The sequence below is a fragment of the Siphateles boraxobius genome, unplaced genomic scaffold (genome assembly GCF_051911475.1).
Source record: "Siphateles boraxobius isolate OS27281-9 unplaced genomic scaffold, OSU_SipBor_1 5, whole genome shotgun sequence".
Taxonomy (NCBI): Eukaryota; Metazoa; Chordata; class Actinopteri; order Cypriniformes; family Leuciscidae; genus Siphateles; species Siphateles boraxobius.
In genome coordinates this window covers 5,769,407-5,782,255 of record NW_027509141.1, presented here as the reverse complement: position 1 = coordinate 5,782,255, position 12,849 = coordinate 5,769,407, and the positions used below count along the sequence as shown (strand labels likewise).

Below are 12,849 nucleotides of genomic sequence, written 5' to 3'. Positions count from 1 at the left end.
AAGAGTGACCTCTGACCCCACGCATGACCTCTTACCCCACGCATAACCACTCTTGGTTTAAACAAAAAACTAAAGCTCCTCCCACATTTCTCTTTAATAGTTTTTTTGTTTTGTTCTATTCTCTGCGCTTCCATGTTCTTCAATACGTCATGCATTGGGTCAGAGGTCATGGCCGTTACTGGAAGCCAGTGATTATAGTTTATAAAGTTATAAATAACGATATATTTCTTGGTGTCAGAAGGCCTTTATTAACCCCTGGATTGTATGGATTACTGTTATGATGATGGATGCACTTTTTTGGGCTTCAAAATCTCAGGCTCCATTCACTCCCATTATAAAGCTTGGAAGAGCCCGGATATTATTTAATATAATTCTGATTGTGTTCGGTTGACAGAATAATGTCATAAACACTAGGATGGCTTGAGGGAGAGTAAATAATGAGATAATGTTTTTTTTTGGGTGAATTATCCCTTTAACTCTCTGGTTTTCCTGCTCAGGGTCTGGACCAGGATGGAAACGCCTCTGGATGTTTTGTCGAGAGCAGCATCTTTAGTGCATCAAGACGATGAGAAACGTGAGTCCATTTCAGAGGTTGATCTGAATAGTTTTTGTTTATTGATTGTTAGAAAACTGATGTGCATCACGTAGGAGTGTAACGATATCCTCATGTCATGATTCAATACATATCATATCACGATACTGAACTCATGATACCATATTATTGCCATACTCAGAGACATATGTTAAAAGGTTCACAAAAAAAATACTGTTGATTAAAATGCTAAATTTGATATTACATTGTGTAAATGAATAGGATTGGACTTGGTGCTGAAACCCAAAGCACAGGACAATAGAGGCACCAGAATAACAATATTCATAATTCTGAAGCTGAAAATACTGAATTATTTTAGATGAATATGCTTTCCCTCTTTCTCTGACAAGATATATTTAAAATAATGTAGGATACTTTTACTGTATAGTATACACTATATTGAACATTATATATAGTAGTTTAATGTAGTACGGACACTAAAACTCTGAATTTACTTTTTTTTCTCACACAGTAATTATCATTGTGGGTGAACTATCCACGATACATAGGCTATTGTTGCATTTTCGTATTGCGATATATTTTGACACCCCTAATCACCAGTTGTTTTATTTTGGTCTTTTGACAAAACTATTTTATTGTTTCTATTTCATGTCTAAAATGTAGATTATTTGTCAGTCTGTATTCCTCGTACAGTAAATTTTCCTCGTACAGTAAGTTTTCCTCATAGTTTTCCTCATACAGTAAGCTTTCATCGTACAGTAAGTTTTCCGCATACTGTAAGCTTTCATCGTACAGTAAGTTTTCCTCATACAGTAAGCTTTCATCGAACAGTAAGTTTTCATCGTACAGTAAGTTTTCATCGTACAGTAAGTTTTCATCGTACAGTAAGTTTTCATCGTACAGTAAGTTTTCCACATACTGTAAGCTTTCATTGTACAGTAAGTTTTCCTCATACAGTAAGTTTTCCTCAGACAGTAAGCTTTCATCGTACAGTAAGTTTTCATCGTACAGTAAGTTTTTATTGTACAGTAAGTTTTCCACATACTGTAAGCTTTCATTGTACAGTAAGTTTTCCTCATACAGTAAGTTTTCCTCATACAGTAAGTTTTTATTGTACAGTAAGTTTTCCACATACTGTAAGCTTTCATTGTACAGTAAGTTTTCCTCATACAGTAAGTTTTCCACATACTGTAAGCTTTCATTGTACAGTAAGTTTTCCTCATACAGTAAGTTTTCATTGTACAGTAAGTTTTCCCTCATACTGTAAGCTTTCATTGTACAGTAAGCTTTCATTGTACATTAAGTTTTTATTGTACAGTAAGTTTTCCTCATACAGTAAGTTTTCATTGTACAGTAAGTTTTCCCTCATACTTTAAGCTTTCATTGTACAGTAAGTTTTCCTCATACAGTAAGTTTTCCTCATACAGTAAGCTTTTATTGTACAGTAAGTTTTCCTCATACAGTAAGTTATCATTGTACAGTATGTTTTCCTCATACAGGAAGTTTTCCTCGTACAGTTAAGTTTTCCTCGTACAGTTAAGTTTTCCTCGTACAGTAAGTTTTCCTCGTACAGTAAGTTTTCCTCATACAGTAAGTTTTCATTGTACAGTAAGTTTTCCTCATACAGTAAGTTTTCATTGTACAGTAAGTTTTCCTCATACAGTAAGCTTTCATCGTAGAGTAAGTTTTTAATGTACAGTAAGTTTTCCTCATACAGTAAGTTTTCATTGTACAGTAAGTTTTCCTCATACAGTAAGTTTTCATTGTACAGTAAGTTTTCCTCATACAGTAAGCTTTCATTGTACAGTAAGTTTTCCTCATACAGTAAGTTTTCCTCATACAGTAAGTTTTCATTGTACAGTAATTTTTCCTGATACAGTAAGTTTTCTTCGTACAGTAAGTTTTCCTCATACTGTAAGTTTTCCTCATACAGTAAGTTTTCCTCATACAGTAAGTTTTCCTCGTACAGTAAGTTTTCCTCGTACAGTAAGTTTTCTGTTTTCCTCATACAGTAAGTTTTCCTCATACAGTAAGTTTTCCTCGTACAGTAAGTTGTCATTGTACAGTAAGTTTTCCTCATACAGTAAGTTTTCATTGTACAGTAAGTTTTCATTGTACAGTAAGTTTTCCTAATACAGTAAGTTTTCCTCATACAGTAAGTTTTCCTCATACAGTAAGTTTTCATTGTACAGTAAGTTTTCCTCATACAGTAAGTTTTCATTGTACAGTAAGTTTTCATCGTACAGTAAGTTTTCCTCATACTGTAAGTTTTCATTGTACAGTAAGTTTTCCTCATACAGTAAGTTTTCCTCATACAGTAAGTTTTCATTGTACAGTAAGTTTTCATCGTACAGTAAGTTTTCCTCATACTGTAAGTTTTCCTCATAGTCATTTTTCCGCATACAGTAAGTTTTCCTCGTACAGTAAGTTTTCCTCATACAGTAAGTTTTCTGTTTTCCTCATAGTCATTTTTCCGCATACAGTAAGTTTTCCTCGTACAGTAAGTTTTCCTCATACAGTAAGTTTTCCACTTACATTAAGTTTTCTGTTTTTCTCATACATTAAGTTTTCCCTCATACAGTAAGTTTTCCTCATACAGTAAGCTTTCCTCATACAGTAAGTTTTCGTCATAAAGTAAGTGATCTCTGAAACGCTGCTGGATTCCCAAAAGGCTTTATTCAGTGTCTGCCTTGAGTTTGTGATCATTTACATGAGAAATGCTCCACATAAAGCCCTCGTCTCTCTGAAATGCCTCTCGGTTGTTGTTTCTCAGCTCAATGCACTGATATATGATCGTGAGACGAGCGTTATGAAAGAATAGGACTTTGTTAAGCTTTCTCCGGCCTGACATGAACACACTGTGTTTCCCTCAGAAATTCCTTCCTAGATTAAGCAGAATCAAATCCTTCTCAGCCGGCTTTTAGTGTTGCTGGAAATCATTGTGCAACATCTACATGTTACAGCGTCTGTTCGTGTTGCTATCGTGTTCGTTCATTGATGCAACAGGATTTGGTTAGAAGTACGAAATGTATTGACTGTGGTTTAACTCCCACCTAAACACCTTCAGCTGTAAATAGACTGAACTAACATATGGGTCATTGGTTGAACCAGTGTTTCTGTTTTCAAAAGCCTATATATTTATATTATATTTATATATCAACCTTATGGTTTACTTCTAATTGTCTATAAGCTGAGATAGTAGAAAGTATTTTAAAGTCGGCATGAAAGGGAGTTTCATGGTCTTTTCTCCACTATTGTGTCGTATATCGAGTGAAACGCTTCCGGAACAAGAATAAATGTGGGCGGGGCTTGATTGTGTCTGTGGGGAATTGATTGGATTGCTGTGGTTTGCTATTGGCTGATCTCCTGTGAGTGACAGGTTGCCCCGCCCACATCATCAGAGAAGAGAAGAGATCCTGCAAGAGGAACTAATTCAGATTCAAGATTATTAACACAATAATGATTTGCACATTTATAATAAAAACTACAATATTACACAAAAACTGTTTATTTTGATTTCATGGCGACATTAACGTTAAAAAAACTCACCAAATGACACATATAAATGTTTTTTTTCCTGAAAAAAATTGTTCATGTCTTAAAATATCTTGAATGTAACTTTACACCCTTGCCTGAATTAATTTTGCACGGTTCTACGAATATGCAAATGAGCCCAACCTCCACTCACTCACTCAGGTCAGAGATCCACTAGTTGACGATCGCACGTTGATCTGATTGGTTACAAGGTAGTTTGTGACGTCAGAAACACCAGCGATTTCAAACCGTGTATTTGAGACTGTTTTTGCTTCACTGCAGTTTTAAGGAGAAAATACTCAGCAATGCTGTCGACTTATGAATTTACACAGGGTTTGTCTTAAAGCATATTAAAAACACCACATAGACATATTAACAACATCAAAAGCTGGATTTTCACCACCAGAACGGTCCTCTAATGCCTCCTGAACCTGTTGCGACTGCATTAAAACAGAACGGGGAAAGTGGGTCACGGAGTTTGGGATCGTGATTCAATGATAAAATACAAGAACTTATTAAAGAAAATATAAGCTTTGGTGACAGAAAATGTTCTAACAATTTTTTGAGAGACTGTTTAGTACAATAATGTTTCCTAGGACCGGTATTGAGAAATTATACATTTCGTCATTATGAGAAGAAAGAAGTGTGCAAAATTAGGACTAATTTCCTTTTATTTTCTGTTAATCCTAAAATTTTGAATCATATATATCCTGCAAAATAATTTTTAAGAATTAGATTAATTGTTGGGGATTCGAATTTATCTCAAATATACAAGTTAGAGATAGAAATAGTTGAACACTTGTTTTTTCAGTGCAATTTGGTAAACACCATCTGGAATGATGCAATTCCTGTAAGTCTGAGACTGTTGTGGGAAACTGTAAAGTTTGGTTTGTTAATTAAGGATAAAAAGGTATATTATGTAATAATGTGTTGCTTTTGCTCAAATTATACATACACAAATGTAAATGTTTCTAAATACCTCCACGATTATTGTTTTCTAAGGAGGAATTTCTGGTTAATTTGGAGACACTGAGAGAGATCGAGTCCTAAAGCTGTGTATATTGTTCTCCTTATTGGAAGAATTTGGTTTTATAATTTGAAAAAACTTCCTACTCCCTTTTCTTTTCCTTTTTTTTCTTTCTTTTTACTTTGTCTTTTACTCACTCACTATTGGGAATGGTATATTGTGATGTGATGATTGAATGTAAGCTTAGTCTTGTTTGTAAAACTTTCAGTTATTAATGCCTTTCTGTTAATGTTCAACAAATATGTGACCCTGGATCACAAACCCAGTCACGAGTCACACGGGTATATTTGTGGAAATAACCAACAATACATTGTATTGGTCAAAAATATTGATTTTTCTTTTATGCCAAAAATCATTAGGATATTAAGTAAAGATCATGTTCCATTAAGATATTTTGTTAATTTCCTACCGTAAATATATAAAACATTATTTCTGTGAGCGGATGCTGCACAATCGCGAACACAAATGCACAACTTTAAAGGAGATTTTCTCAATGTTTCGATTTTTTTGCACCCTCAGATTTCAGATTTACAAATAATTGTTTCTCGGCCAAATATTTGCCCTATCCTAACAGACCATACATCAATGCAAAGCTTATTTATTCAGCTTTCAGATTATGTGTACATCTCAATTTAAAGAAAATTGACCCATCTGACTGGTTTTGTGGTCCAGGGTCACATATATGAATAAAGAAGCTTGTGATGGCGGTTGTTCCTCTCCCTCCCCCCCGCTGTGTGTGTGTTGTTTAGCGCAGGGCTGATGTCATGCCTTTGTGTCGTTGTGTCTTTGTCTCCTCAGTGTGTCTGACCTGTTTTCACTGCAGCTCCTCCTGCTCGTTTGCATTTATTGCAAGCTTTTGTAAAATAGTTTTCTCTTGCTGGAACGCTTGTATCCGTGCTCACGCTAGCGCACGTCTGGCCCTGACAAGCTCCAGCAAACACTCACTCACTTCAGTGTAGAAATGCTCAATTACAGGGAAGGTGTGTCTCTCTTTGTCCTGCAGATTCAGGTGAAGGCTTGCTTTCAGACGCTTGAGGCAAAACAGCACAATTACTGTGTGTTCAGAACACCATTACACTAACACATCTTGCTTTTAGCAGCGGTTAAAGGAAGCTGGTTTCTCAAGGCAAAGCACTCATCCTGAACAAGAACTATCCATTTTTACTTTTTGTTATAGAACTCAACAGTCGAATGCCTAAAGTCCAAAATTCCCATTCAGAATAGATTTTTAATGATATATGTTTCAATATGAACTTTACCTATGTTTAATCATGAAAACATAAATCAATAATCTCAACTCAATTTATAAAAAAATCTGACAACTACATTATCGACATTCAAAAGAGTTGAATGCTGTTACGTAAACTTTCTATTCATTAAAGAATCCTGAAGAAATATGAAGCTGCTTTCAACACTGATAATAATCAGAAATGTTTCTTGAGCATCAAATCATCATATTACACTGAAGGATCATGTGACCCTGAAGACTGGAGATATGATGCTGAAAATTCAGCTTTGATTACAGGAATGAATTACACTTTACTATATATTCACATAGAAAACAGCTTATTTACACTGGAATAATATTTCACTGTTTTTACTGTATTTTTGATCAAATAAATGCAGCCTTGATGAGCAGAAGAGACTCTTTCAGAAACATTAAAAATATTACTGGCCTCAGACTTTTGAAAAGTAGTTTACTGTAACTATTGCTTAATATTTGAAAACTTCAAACATATAATCAATGATAAGAAGTATAAAAAAATATGATAGTTTCTCATTTAAAAATCACGATTAATAATTATGCTTGATATATAGAACAGTGTGCACACTTTGATGGAAAAGTATTTTTTTTAAATAATAATTTTTATGACAATTTCCAAATTAATGATACACCTCAAAATTGTGAATTTAGAATTGTGAATTTAGAATTTAGAATTTAGGTTTTAGTTTTTTAATAGTCCTGAATTTTACTAGTAAGTAAATAAAAATACAGTTTTATCTGTCACATCAGCATATCAAATCATATTTTTTAATGCAAGCAGTGAGGCTTTTCTCTGCTTAGTTTTCATTTGTTTTTAATTGTCTGATGTAATCATAACCATACACACCTCTTGAACAGAAGTACAGTGCAGTCTCAGTGTAGTTTCAGAGCGTTGAGGACGGAGGCGGCTCACGTGTGTGTGTGTGTGTGTGTTGCTGTGTGCTGTTCACACTCGCACCTGCAGTCCAACCAGGATCCAAACAGGAAGGTGACCTTTGAGTCCCTGGGCCATTTCTCTTTCCTCTTAATGAAAGATTGATATTTATGTGTTATTGGTCTGTGGAATGCCCAAACATACGGACACTGAGGAGTCGAGTCAATAATTACTCTAGTCCTTCTGTTGAGGCCATCAGGATCTGGTTTCTGCATTATGTCATCTGTTGAAATCACATGGATGTTTTGGATTCTGTTTTTGTTTTCAGCTTCTAAATAATGAAAGCATTTTTGAAAACGATTTTGCCCTAGTAACCACCTACAACACCCCAGCAGGTGCATAGCAACGCCCTGGCAACCACCCACATCACCCTAGCAACTGCATAGCATTGCACTACTCGGTTCACTTCAGCAACTGCATATCAATGCCCTGGCAACCACTCACAAAACCGCAGCAACTGCACTAAAACACACTAGAATCCTCTCAAAACATCATAACAACTGCATAGCAGCACCCTGGCAACCTCATAGTAACACAATGATCAGAGCATCTTACAAACCGCATATCAATGCCCTGGCAACCACCCAACATGTTTCATATATCAACACACTGCTAAAAACACCTTTGTGACTGCATAGCAACACCCTGGGAAACCCACTAAACACTATAACCCACCCAAAGCACCTTAGTAACTGTGTATACGTTTCCTGGCAACCACTTCAACCTCCTAACAACTACACTAAAACACTAAAATCCTCTCAAGACATCTAAAAACTGCAACTCCTTGGGAACCACCCACAACACTCTAGCAACTGCATAGCAATGCCCTGGTAACCACCCACAACACCCTGGCAACTGCATAGCAACGCCCTGGTAACCACCCACAACACTCTAGCAACTGCATAGCAACGCCCTGGTAACCACTAACAACACCCTAGCAACTGCATAGCAACGCCCTGGTAACCACCCACAACACCCCAGCAACTTCATAGTAGCACACTGTTCAAAACACCTTAGCAAATGTATGGCAAACCCCTGGGAATCACCCACGACACCCTAGCAACTGCATAACAATGCCCTAAGAATCACCCACAACACCCTAGCAACTGCATAGCAACACCCTGGCAACCACCCACAAGACCCTAGCAACCTCATAGTAACACACTGCTCAAAACACCTTAGCAAATGTATGACAGAACCCTGGGAACCCCCCACGACACCCTAGCAACTGCATAGCAACACCCTAAGAATCAGCCACAACACCCTAGCAACTGCATAGCAACGCCCTGGCAACCACCCACAACACCCTAGCAACCTCATAGTAACACACTGCTCAAAACACCCTAGCAAATGCATAACACTCTGGGAACCACCCACAACAGCCTAGCAACACTCTAAGCATCACTAACATTTAAGAATGAAAAACAAGCTTAATAAAATAATAAGATGACTAGTAGAGTTTGAGTGTGATGGAGTTGATTGATTTGGCTCGTGTGTGTGTTAATAGACTGAGCTCTTTGTGTGCTGTAGCTCTTTCAGCGTTGCTTTGTGTCCCCTTGCATTGTGTCTCATTATTAATGCTTTATAACTATCTGAGAAAGAACAATGTTTTACAAAATAATGGATAAAAGTTTTAACAAGGCATTGCATCTTTATTAAAAGGTTTAAATAGAAACGGTTGAAACATGAGTTTCAGTCTAATGCCAAAAACAGCATTTTCACTGGTTTTGTCGGGAAGCGTCCCGATCAGGGGCCCTCGGCTCAGTTAGGCAGCACACATGCGTGACCCCGGGGTTTGGGGCCAGGGGTCAAAGGTTAAAGGTCACTGAAGTGGGGCACACACAATGTTGTTGAGGCACACAAGCTGTTGTCTTGATGTGGAATAACGCTTGCAGGAGTAAAACGTTGAGTTTTCTCCTCGAGATGTTGTGAAATCAATGATGACATCAGAAGTGTGTAGAAATGTGTGTATTTGTGTCCCAAACATCATCAGCATTAACCATTGTGCTAGAAAACATCATAGGGCCGGGCAATTCAGTGCGTTTCACAAAAAATATTGTTTTCAAAGCAGCTTTACAGGAAATTCTTGTTATTCTTTTGAAGTATTCTGTCATCGGTCAGAGATGAGTGTCAAAGAAATATCAATATGTCAGTGATATACAGCTGTAATATTGCAAGTTATGTGGTTATTTAACAACACGTATTAGTTAAGCAAAGAGTGAATGTGTAAGGCAGCGATTACTTGTGCTTGTAATGATTACAATATAAGGAAAATATTATAATAATGAATGTCGGTCCACAGTTGTTGTCATCATCGAGTCTTAATAGTTGATATCAATAATTAGTTATATAGTTTTCCACGTTTGTAATACATATTTGGGTTTGATAACCACATAGCAACACCCAGGACAATGCTAAAACCATGTTATATATTCTATCATGTTTCAATATAACAAAACACTTTTATTGAAGGCTTTATTTGAGATCATTACGTGTGTCTTCTCTTCACTTACTCTCACTCTTCTGTGAGGAACAAACTTTCGTCCATCCCATAATCTGAAAGCTCTCATACACGGAAAGACCTTTAATAGATCACTAGTTAACCGCTGGGTTTATTTCTGCTGTCGTCACCACACTAATGGCTCGAGATGTTGGTTGTTGTTCCACCATGATCATTAAACTATAGCCCGCGTGTACTTGCAGTTATATTGTGGTTTATGGAGGGTTTTGATATTGAAGCATTTGTTTTTATCAAGATCAATATTAAAACAGGAGCGGTTTGACCCGAACATGCATTCATCAACACAAACACTTGCTATTTAGTCACGGCTACAAAAATCATTTGGAGTCTGTGTTATTTAAAAAAAAAAAAAATTAGTTGAAGCAGGAATGGTGAGTAAAACGTGACACTGAAATGATTATTTCTCTTCAGATTTAAAGCGAGTCTATTCAGCAAAGGCTTCAAAACATCCCTAGACTCTAATTCAGTCAAGTGTGTCCAGATGTTCTGTAGTGTGTGTGTATATATTACTAATTAATTTTTTTATTACTTCACCTTGTAAAGTTGACTGGTTAATCATGGACTAGATATGTGTGTTAAGCTAAAGTGCTTTTTAATTTTTTTTGTCTTTTTAGTTATTCATTGTACAGCACTTTGGTCAGTTTTGCGCTGTGTGTAAATGTGATTTATAAATTAAAATTACTTACTAAAGTGTGGATGGCGGATGATCGTTGCTGTGTTGCTGTTAGACAGATACAAGTACATTGTTAACGGTAACGCTTCATTTTAAAGTCCTCTTTCCCATGTACATACTAATCACTTATTATAGTAATTACTGGGTAATAACCCTGAAGCTACCCCTAAACCCGCCCTTAACCCATGTACTTACCTTAGGCTACGTTCAGACTGCAGGATGAAACGACCCAATTCCGATTTTTTTGCCCCTATGCGACCTGTATCTGATCTTTTCATGACAGTCTGAACGACACAGATCCGACCTTTTCAAATGCGACCCAGGCCACTTGGGTATGTGGTCCAAATCCGATATGTATCCGATCTTTTGAAATGCGACTTCAATCTGAACGGCCAGGTCACATGTATCCGACTCGCACGTCATTGATATGCGACAAACGTCATAATTCTGCGTTAAAGTAGGCGGGAATGAGAAGATAAACAACAACTTTGGCGGAAGCGAGGTTTCTGATTTAATTAATATTTGGGGGGACAGCTCTATTCAGGCCATGTTTAGCTACTTCCGCAAACAACAAGTGAGAAAGTGTCGTCGTTGACCGTTGAGTACTCTTCTGCGCATGCGGGTCACTTCTGGGTCATTTTCCCGTTTACACAGGAGATCACAAAAGGTCGCATTGAATTGGAAATGTGAACGGCCTTGCAAAAAAATCTGATTTTTTCAAAAAATCGGAATTGAGCATTAAGCCCCTGCAGTGTGAACGAGGCCTTATATTACCCAGTACTTTCTAGGTAAGTACACTGTAAGTACTGTACTGTAAAATGAAGCGTTCCCGTTAATTCTTCTTCTATGTTTCATATGTTGTAAATATAGTTGCACTATAGAGGGTTTTCCCGACGCGTCATCAGACCATATGAATATGATACCATCTCTATCATACCATATCATAAAATATGGACCATCTCCATATGACCATAGGAAGTCGCCATATTGGAGGCACTCCGCATCACAACAAAGCACAGGCACGGAAGTATATCCCGAACGTCATCAAGGAAAATGGTTAATTATTGCTGTGTTTCAGGTTGTACCAATAGGACAGACCGAGAAAAACATTTGGAATAATATCAACTTCCAAAAGTTATTAAAAACCATGATCTCCTGTTTTAATGTTACAACAAATTCACAACTTGTTTGACACAAACAGTGACAACTTGACTGCTGTTAGAGAATGTTTCCCAGATAATTAGCATCAGTTCTTCATGAGTGTCTGTAACTTAGCCAACAGTTTTACTCTTGTCACTCTTGCCTGTCTTCAAAACTTGAGAGCCCTGAATAAGCATTTTTATGTATGGAGCACATATGACTGACGTAATGTTGAAATTATTGCTGTTAGAACTGACCAATAAAGCAGAACTGCCATGTTTCTCGTACTTTAATTCGTGCATTAACTTTAGATTGGTGGTTGATCTGGATGAAAAATACTTCTCAACAAAAAACTTACTGTATTCATGGAAAGTGCCTTAAAGTCACAATGAAATCAAAACCGACAAAAATGTTTTTATTTATTTAATATTGTGGGGTCAGCAGAGGTCAGAGGTCGCGGCGCAGCTGTTTCACTGTATTCTACAGACCAGGAGCTGCTCAGCACATGAAGCGCAGGAATGCAGGGCGGTTGTGTGTGTGTGTGTGTGTGAGTGTGTCTGAGTGTGTGTGAGTGAGAGAGTGTTTGGGGTTATTCATATGTTAGAGAACAGCAGGGTCTCAGATTAAGGAGGACTTGTGAGCAATATTTTGATTTAACAGTGAAAAGTCTCTGCAGACTGTTGCATAAACTGATTTAAACTGCCCCTATTATGCTATTATTTTTTAAGGTTTCTAATTTAGTTTTTTTACATCTACAACCGGTTCACATACATCCAAGGTCAAACATATTAATTTCCTCATAATCTTCACTGCAGCATCAGCTCTTTCTCTCATTGTCTGAAACACTTCCATCAAAGATTCAGTCTCTCTAAGCCCCGCCTCTCTGAGAGCTCGTCTGCTCTGATTGGTCAGAGACACTGTTCAGCCAATCAACACCACAGACTGGCATTATGCAAATTAGTTGCAAATAGGGATGGGACGATTACCGGTTTCACTATAAACCACGATAAAATGTACTGACGGTTAGTAATATCGTTAAAAATTCAATTATCATTAAAACCGTGTTTGATTATCACGATTTTAATAACTCACTATAAATCCTTACCAGCCAGCAACAGTCTGACACAGGCGCGCAATGTTGGGGTTTTTCTTTTTATTTGAGAAGGAATGGCGGAAGGCTGTGACTGTGTTCGGGAGATTTTT

General features: G+C 37.1%; 1 protein-coding gene across 1 annotated transcript in view; it reads left to right on the top strand.

Annotated features, from left to right (window-relative positions):
• The window catches only part of vgll4b (vestigial-like family member 4b), an 84,883-nt gene that overhangs the window by 1,054 nt on the left and 70,980 nt on the right, over window positions 1–12,849 (top strand). The window contains exon 2 of the mRNA XM_077202652.1: window positions 498–574. Within this exon, the coding sequence (XP_077058767.1) occupies window positions 511–574 (64 nt within the window). The 5' untranslated portion in view covers window positions 498–510. The remainder of the gene's footprint in view (window positions 1–497; window positions 575–12,849) is intronic.